The following is an 8,586-nucleotide window of genomic DNA, read 5'->3' as shown; positions in this document are numbered from 1 at the left end:
GACTAAGCTGTTTGGATTTTGAAAACAAATTTATCCCACGTTGGTTCTAATACTAATTTTTGTGTCAGAGGCAATATTGGGGTAACTGGTAGGTGTAAAGCTACAGTCTGAAATTCTTCCTAAGACTGACACCCCTCCCCTCTACCCTAATAGAACCAAGTTTTATGTATAGTTTGTGAGATCAGTGTTATACCAAGTTTATACCAAGTACTTAACTACTTTTTCCCATGAAATCAATAATTCTACTGAATGATTAAACCTACCAACCAAAGAAACTATTGCATGTAAAAACATGTATTTATTTTACAATCTCAATGTAACCTTGATTTCTTAGTCGGCTATAATAAGATTTCAGCACTGGTATAAATACTTGACTCCCTGCTGTCCACTTTACTAAGAGCCATGTATAATGTAATGTACTGTAACAAAAACGAGCTTGTTGCCTCATGGGTCTTTAATTAAAACAGAATTCAACTGACTTTTAAACTTTGTGGCAAGTTTTATGTCTTATTTTGTACAAATGTAAAGAGAAAGAACTGAAAAGGCTTCATCCCACCCTAACCTCTGTAACCAAACTGATTGTTCTATATAAATGTGTACAAAGTTTTCTACCAAGCTTAGTAGTTGATCCAAACATCCTTTTCCTAGAACACCAGACCCCCTTCACTTGCTTTTTATAGTTATCTGTAGCAATAATAGCTGACATTTACATAGTGCTAATTTAGCAAAGTTTTGAAAGCACCTGATCCTTAAAACTGTGGGGTAGGTGGTCTTACATAGTAGATGAAGAAACTGAGGTCCAGAGGTTCAATAAGTATGTGTAGAAAAAAAAAGAAACCATCCCAGGTACTGGAAAGGACCCTAATGAATACTAACTTCTGTAACCTTTTAAATCTCTCTCTCTTTAAATCCAGTCATAGCTTTAAGAGAGATGTATTTAAAACATGATCTTAGAAGGGCAGCCACCTGATAAAAAGAGGCAAAAGTTGAAAACACATCACACTGGCAATTCCAATACAAGTCACCTTGGCTTTAAAAGTTACTTTCAGCACACCATATGTTCTTATCTTTTTCATGGGTGAGATACAATACCACTGTACACTTCAGTGTCTTCATAGGAAAACTGATTACTTATCCAATCTTTCCAACACTTCTTGTGAGCTAAGTGAAACAGATTATAATCCATATTTGACAGATGAGAAATTGAGTTGATCTTAGGATCCGTTCCAACTTATAGTGCGTATCTCCCAGCACCCAAACAATTCATTAACACCCCAGCCCCATCACCCAATCATGAAGGAAAAAGATATTTTCCTTATTTCCTTAAGACCAAGAATAGCTAACATTTATCTAGCACTTTTAAGGTTTTCAAAGTTTACAGACATCCATTCTCAGCTGGTCCTCACAACAACCCTGTGAGGTAGGTGCTATTATTTTCCTTGTGGCCGCACTGCCAATAAATGTCCAGAGGGGGAATTTGAATACAAGGCCCTTATTCCAACATTTTCTCTACTACATTATTTTTCATTTACTAATTCACAAGAGTCCATGCCTTCAGTTGTTTCCTCACTGGATCTTACAGCATATGAATCTGACTTCTAGAAAAGTATTAATTTTTAACAAAACAATGATGGAACATTGATATGAGGGTATTAACCTATGAGAGCCCTGGGAGTGGCTGCCATCACCAAATATTAAAACCATGATTAACTGGAGTAAACTCTGTTAGAACAAATATGAAATAGATGAATGATAAGTTTCCCTGAACGGTGTGCTTAGCAATTCAGAATTTTAACTAATAGGTTCTCAAAAACTGCTAAGATGCATACCTAGATTTAGTACTTCTCATAACCTTATTAATGCTTAGGTAATCCCATTTTCAATGTTTTATTATGAGAATACCAAAGGAAATGTATGAGAGTAACTATGTTACTCCTGCTAATCGTAACTAAAATTTTATGTTTTCTTTCTTGTTAACTAAACACAAACAAAAAACGAAATCTATAATATAAGCCTGCTACTGAAGGCTTTAAGGAAAATTTCAGCATTTCCTTAAAACAAAGCTGGCTTTATTGACTTTAATGGCACATTTATAGAAAATTAACATGTTTTTGTATATTCCAAAATAGGAAGAATTTTTTTACATCATTAGCATAATAAATAACAGTTGCTGTGTACAGTTTATTTTGTTTATGTACAGAACACTAATAAAGGTGAATATCCAAGGTGTTCAGTAACTATTTCAAGATAAAAAACACACTGCCAGGATTGAATGGCATGATTATGAAGAAGAAATATTTAAAAACAGCAAATGTACATGCTTTTTTAATACCCTGCCCCCACCTCTCCCACCTCCCCCACCCCTGTTGGTTTTTTACTTTATTTCTAAATCTCATTATCTATTTTCACATCAACATTTGTTCACACACTGAAAAACACTCAGGTAATTTTCTTATTGTGCTAACCTCATGTTCTATTTATAGGCAACTACCTTAAATTATTATTTGGGTTTTCTGGAATGAAAATTAGAGGAATAATAATTTTGTTTTATGATGAATTGAAAAGCAACACTAATTTCACTTAAAACTGACTAGAAACTCAAATTGTTTTGGTTTTAAAAAACTGAGTTTTTGCTTTAAAAAAACTAATTAGCTACTGAGATAACACATCAGTGGGAGAGGGGAGAAAAATTATTTTAATCATTAATGGACAAAGTTCTACTTTACAATATGAATTGGCAGAAGAAAATATTCAAAAGACTTAAAATTCAGAAAGCCTCCATCAGTAGTGAAAAATAAAGCACTTTTTGGGGGATGGAGGCAGAGAAAATCCCTTGGGGTGAGATTTATGAGACTTTTCAAGCAGACAGACAGTGCTGATAACTCTCAACATACAGGGTTTTAGCCTTGTGTTTTAGATAATTTAAACTTAATTTTAATTCAGGTATAATAGACACTATTTTAAAAAACATCCACAAATAAAACCTGGAAGTTTGTTTGCAAAGTGCATTGCACAAGTACAGGAAGATTTGCCAAAGGGAATTCAGTAAAATGTGGCTTATGTTTTCCAGTAAAATTGATCAGCCTTTACTAGAGCTGTTAAGTTTTGTGGTCCTCAACACAGCTATTAGTCCCTCAAAAAGTATAAGAATATTCTATTTTTTAATATGTGAGCTGTCAACAAGTGACAAAATATAAATTATATGAATAAAACATTCAACCTAGTACAACAATCAATATTCCCAACCTAGGTTATCTTTTTGAATTGAAGTCTGTATGGTTTGCATGTCCTTCAACAACTGAAGGTTTCGACGGCTTTTCTCTCCAGGTTTCCGTTTCACAGAACTAGAGTCCTTCTTAGGGGAGCTCCCAACGACTCCAGAATAAAGCTTGCTGTTGCCTTCTTGATCTTCCAAACACTTTTTGCTACCCTTTAGTTCCTTCATCTGTCTCTCCAGCTACAAAGCAGCCAAAAGAAAAAATGAAGATGAGTGTTAGCATTTTCCACTTTACCTTTTGTCCTTTACTAAAAAGAGCCACCTACCCCAAAACAATCGTGTCACTAGTAACACATTTTAGTATTACTATGAAGAGGATTTTCCAAAGTATTTGTTCCATCCTTATTAGTTTTTCCTAGGATTACAAGAAAATGTGGAAGAATGCTATTTCAAGGATGCTTCTGGCATATTTATGTTCTTTTTAGAAGAATAAAATCAAGTATACTAATTCATAACTTAGAATATGTTCACTTTTCATACCTAGCTCACCTTTATTGTCCTTATATAAACATGTAATTTCAAAACCTACTGAACTCTGATCTAAAAAACAAGACTATTGAGAGCAGAGGCCCTTCAAAGCTCAAGGATTTAAAACCATGAAGTGTGTGATAGCTTCTGCTTTAGGCTTCATATTCTCCATCAATGCACCATATAACAGTAATATAATAAAGCCAAAATGGGAGAGGGTCTACTTAATTTTACATACTACAAGTAGTTAACAGGGAGGGTTCAAAGGATGAAATCTCCCCCAACCCTTCATATTATATTCCTGGAAGCTGAAAATAGTGACCTGCATTCTCATGGTATCTCTCCAACTGATGACCAAGGGGCATGCTTCTCTAATTATCATCAATTCAAAGGATACTGGAAGAAATGAAGCCCATATTCAAACATTAAGGCTCTTTATTTGATATACCAATTTTCCCCTTATGTAAGGAATATTTCAATTGCCAAGATTAAGATATGACACTTAAAATCTCCTGAATGAATGAATGAGTGAACATTAGCCATGGCTGTAACTACAGAGACAGGAGGGGTTGAGCAGGTGTAAATGCCTTGAAGACCAAACTTTTGACTCATGACCATGCTGCTATTTATTTTGAAGGTACATAAAGGGAGGCTTGAAGGTCATACCTACAATCCTAAGATTTCCATTTGTTTTTTCTCAAAATCTAGTATTCTAAATGTTCAAAGGAAAAGCTGTTTTAAAATATCATCATGCATTAAAATTTAGAAATATGCACTAAATAACCCTGCTTCAAAGCAGGTAGAAATTAGCACTGGTGGGGGGGAGGGTAAAGGAAGGTGGGAAAGAAATTAATGCAGGAATAAAGTCATGCAATTATAGTACTGCTAATCCACTCCAAGACCTGCCAAGAAGACACAGAGCCAGAGGACAGGCAGCTGTCTTGATAACATAATTCCTAAATGCTAAACCTTAGCTAAAGATTATTTAGTAGGATGATTCGTTTAACCCTTTAGAAACAGCACTCAACTTAGAAGAAAGGTAATTAGTGTGACCATTTAGATGAAGTGTTTACATTTTAGGGTTGTATCTAAGATGAAATCTTATCTCCAGGAACTTGTTAGCTCCTTAAAGAGTACTCAATGTGTTCTGTGCTACCCTCAGTACACTAGAGAGAACACACACACACACATACACACACACACACTCTCTTCTCTCTCTTTCAGAAGACTCACAAAGTAATATTTACAAATATGTTTTACTCACTGAAGCACAGCAGATATTTAATAAATGAGGGTTTTGGTAAAGGAAGACATCCTGTTGATCACAATTTACAAAAAGATTTTTAGTTCCACCTGAATAATGTACTAAAACCAGACATTTTTAAAGAAAGTTGAATGCAGGTAAAATGATTTACCCGGGTCTGATGTTTTCGAACTTTAGTTATCTGATTAGCCTTAGCTTCCATCCTTTCCACTAATTCCTCAAGTTCTCGTTCAAGGTCCTCTTTCAGTTCATTAGTTGGTGTTTCCTGGATAAGTTTGGCTAGCTGTTGGTGATCACTTTAAATGAAGAAAAATAAGGGTTGATTACATTCTCTTTATTGTTCCTGGTTTTGTATAAAATAATCACTTAAATATGTTATTTCCTCTTATAGTCATTTATTTACTAGCACCCTGTTGCACCAACTGTCAGACTACCAAAATAAAATTTAAACATAGACTTTGGTATTTAAATGAATGATATAACATTTTTTAAAAAGAAAAAGGGAGGGTTTTTTAAACCTGTAAAAAGAAGTTGGATCATTCTTTACTTATAAAAGTAGAACTTTAAGTATATACATTCTAATTGTATCTAATGAAATATGTTTTCTAAACAAAACCATTAACTTTGGGAATTTAAAGCAATATAAATTTAACATTTAATAAATCTGAGAACATTAATTATTTGGGGAAAAACTTCCCATCTGAACGAGAATTGTTGAGAAAACTAAAAACAGCAAAGCAGAAATGAAATTTAGACAAATATCTTATACAATGTACCAAAATAAACTCAAAATGGATGTATGACTTGAATAGTAAAGGTCATACCATCCTCTGTCCCAATGTAAGGTCCTTGAGAATAGGGGATGTTTCATTTTTTAAAGTTTGTATCTAGACTGTCAAGCACAGTGACTGCCTCAGAGTAGGTGCTTCATAAATGCTTGTTAATTGACACCATACAGAAGTACAAGAATTAGGTCAAGTACTTTTAACCACTATATTGATGAGGAAAAGGCCTTAACCAAACAAAAGACAAATGAGAAAAGACAAAATAGATGATCAGTGCACCTAGGATAAGAAAAGAAGTTGTGGGATGAGGAAAAAAATTTGCATCATATACCTGATAAGAGTAGGGAATAAATATTTATAAATCACTACTATGTAGCAGGAACTGTGCTGAGCACTATGTAAATAGTATTTAATCTGATCCTCCTAACAGCCTGGGAAGGTAAGTGCTATTATCGTCCTCATTTTACAGCCGAGGAAACTGAGGAAGATAGAGGTTAAGTGACTTGTGACCTGCCTAGGGTCACACAGCAAATTTGAATTCATGTCTTCCTGACTCTAGGCCCAGTCCTCTACTGTGCCACCTAATATCCAAGATATAGAGGGAAATGACACAAATGTGTATTAAAAGCCAATGAGCTGGGGGGCAGCTAGGTACTGTAGTGGATAGAGCACCGGCCCTGGATTCAGGAGGACCTGAGTTCAAATCCGGCCTCAGACACTTGACACTCACTAGCTGTGTGACCCTGGGCAAGTCACTTAACCCTCACTGCCCCACCAAAAAAAAAAAAAAAAAAAGCCAACGAGCAAAGAATAAATAGTCAAAGGATACGAAGAAAATTCTCAACATAAGAACTGCAACCTATTAACAATAAGAAAAGTATACAACATTGAGAAAGAACCCTGAGAGATTTTATTTCCCTAGAAAATTTGCAACAATGACAAGATGAAAATAGTGTTGGCAGAGTTGTAGCAAGATGAAGGCAGACTAATACACTATTACTGGAGCAATTAATTAATCCAACCATTCAGGAAAGCAATTTGGAATTCTGCCAAAACTGACTAAAATGCTCATACAACCTTTGACTCAGATTAAATGCTTGTAAGCATTTAACCCTCCCCAGGATAATAATTAAAAAGAAAGATTCCATTTACATAAAAATATGTATATTATCACCTCCCACAGCAGAAAAAAAAAGGAAACAAAATATATGCAAAAGTAGTGAATGACTAAAAAAATTGCGGTACATGAAAGTATTAGATTCTTGAATTGTAAGAAATGACAATATACAAAAAAGGAAGGAAATCCATATGAACTGATATAAAATGATATAATCAGAACTAGGAAAGTAATATACTAGACTACAATATTATAAATGTAAAGGATGATAACAGGAGATGAAAATGAATTTTATGAAATGAGAATGAACTTTGAACCCTGTACCACTGTCCTTTCTTTTCAGAGTTAGAGTATCACAAGCACAAAACCCAGCAAATATAGTCAAGACCAGGCTGACTTGTTTTTTCGCAGAACTGTTCCCCCAAACACCGCTGTTCTTTTTAATTCTCTGTTATGGGGGATGTCTTAGTGGATAAAGAAATGAGGAGGGGACACACAGGGTGTTCCAAAAAGCATTAAAACCTTAAAAATGCACTAAGACCATTGGAACATCTTATATTTAGAATGTAAAAACAAAATATATCAAAATAAAAACTTACAAACTCATCTGTCCAAATTCATCCTGTAATGTCTGTAAGACTTCAAATAGCTCTTCATGATAGGTGGAGGAGGAAGAAGAGGATGATGCTGATAACTTCCTGCCTTTACCATTTCGAGGAGATCCCTGCTTTGCCAAGGGAACATTGTTGATCACACGGTTATTGCATAAGGCCTTATTATGTTGCTTCATTAAATGTAACACATGTTGTACATTGGCTACCACTGCATGGCTAGGGGTAGTGGACTTAGGGAAGAAAACAGAAAAAAAATTATTTTTTATGTATATTATAAATTTTAAAAGATACAAAATAATCCTTTTTTTATATATTAGACTGACCCTCCCCCCCTTAAAACACTAAACTTGATCAAGATCACATGAATGAAGATAAAACTATCTACTCTGCCTACATTATAGGATCACTGTGATGATCAAATAAAAAAACGAGCAGCTAGCTGGAGTGATAAGAAATATGGAGGAAGAGTAAATAAAAGCACCTTAGACATTATCTATATGACCCTAGACAATTAATTTCACCATTCAGCCTCAGTTTATTCATTTAATAGTAAAATGAAAATAACAGCAGCCCCTACCTCAAGGAGTTGTGAGAATCAAATGAGATTGTACATAAAAACACTTGGCATACCTTAAAGGGTTTAATAAATATTACCTATAATAATGCAATGATGGATGTGCCTCTTCAACACAGCTCCTTTCCTCTATGAACTTTCACTGGATGGTGACATATTACCAAAAAATAGTAACAAATGCAAGATTCTATGTTTCAGAGAGGCAGGTGACTATCTACAGAAGTACCCTATGGTCTCAAAGAACATGGACTCCCTAGTAAACAGGAAGATATTAGAAGCAGAAGATATGAATATATATAAATAGGATCAGCTATTTAGAGCAGGAAGAAACCTGAGAGACCATCTAATAAGACTCCTATATTTTACAGATAAGAAAACTGAGGCCCAGAGAAGCTAAGTGATTTGCCTAGGGTCACATAGCTGCTAAGTAACTGAGACAGGATTTTGAATAGTCTTCCTGCCTCCAAGTCTAGTTTCCTATCTATTA

At 34.6% G+C, this 8,586-nt stretch overlaps 1 protein-coding gene across 2 annotated transcripts in view; it reads right to left on the bottom strand.

Annotated features, from left to right (window-relative positions):
- Positions 1-1,728: 1,728 nt before the first annotated feature.
- The window catches only part of CEP57 (centrosomal protein 57), a 62,504-nt gene continuing 55,646 nt past the window's right edge, over positions 1,729-8,586 (bottom strand). Inside the window, exons 9-11 of one of the 2 annotated variants that reach the window (XM_043996659.1) lie at positions 7,511-7,635; positions 5,161-5,305; positions 1,729-3,457 (exon numbers count right to left, since the gene is read on the bottom strand). In XM_043996659.1, coding sequence (XP_043852594.1) covers positions 3,233-3,457; positions 5,161-5,305; positions 7,511-7,635 — 495 coding nt within the window. In that variant the 3' untranslated portion in view covers positions 1,729-3,232. Of the gene's footprint in view, positions 3,458-5,160; positions 5,306-7,510; positions 7,756-8,586 lie in introns of both variants that reach the window. The other variant, XM_043996658.1, reaches the window with a different exon arrangement.

This window comes from Dromiciops gliroides, chromosome 3, assembly GCF_019393635.1.
Source record: "Dromiciops gliroides isolate mDroGli1 chromosome 3, mDroGli1.pri, whole genome shotgun sequence".
Taxonomy (NCBI): Eukaryota; Metazoa; Chordata; class Mammalia; order Microbiotheria; family Microbiotheriidae; genus Dromiciops; species Dromiciops gliroides.
The sequence above is the reverse complement of the archived record's forward strand: the minus strand, read 5'-3'. Positions and strand labels throughout refer to the sequence as shown.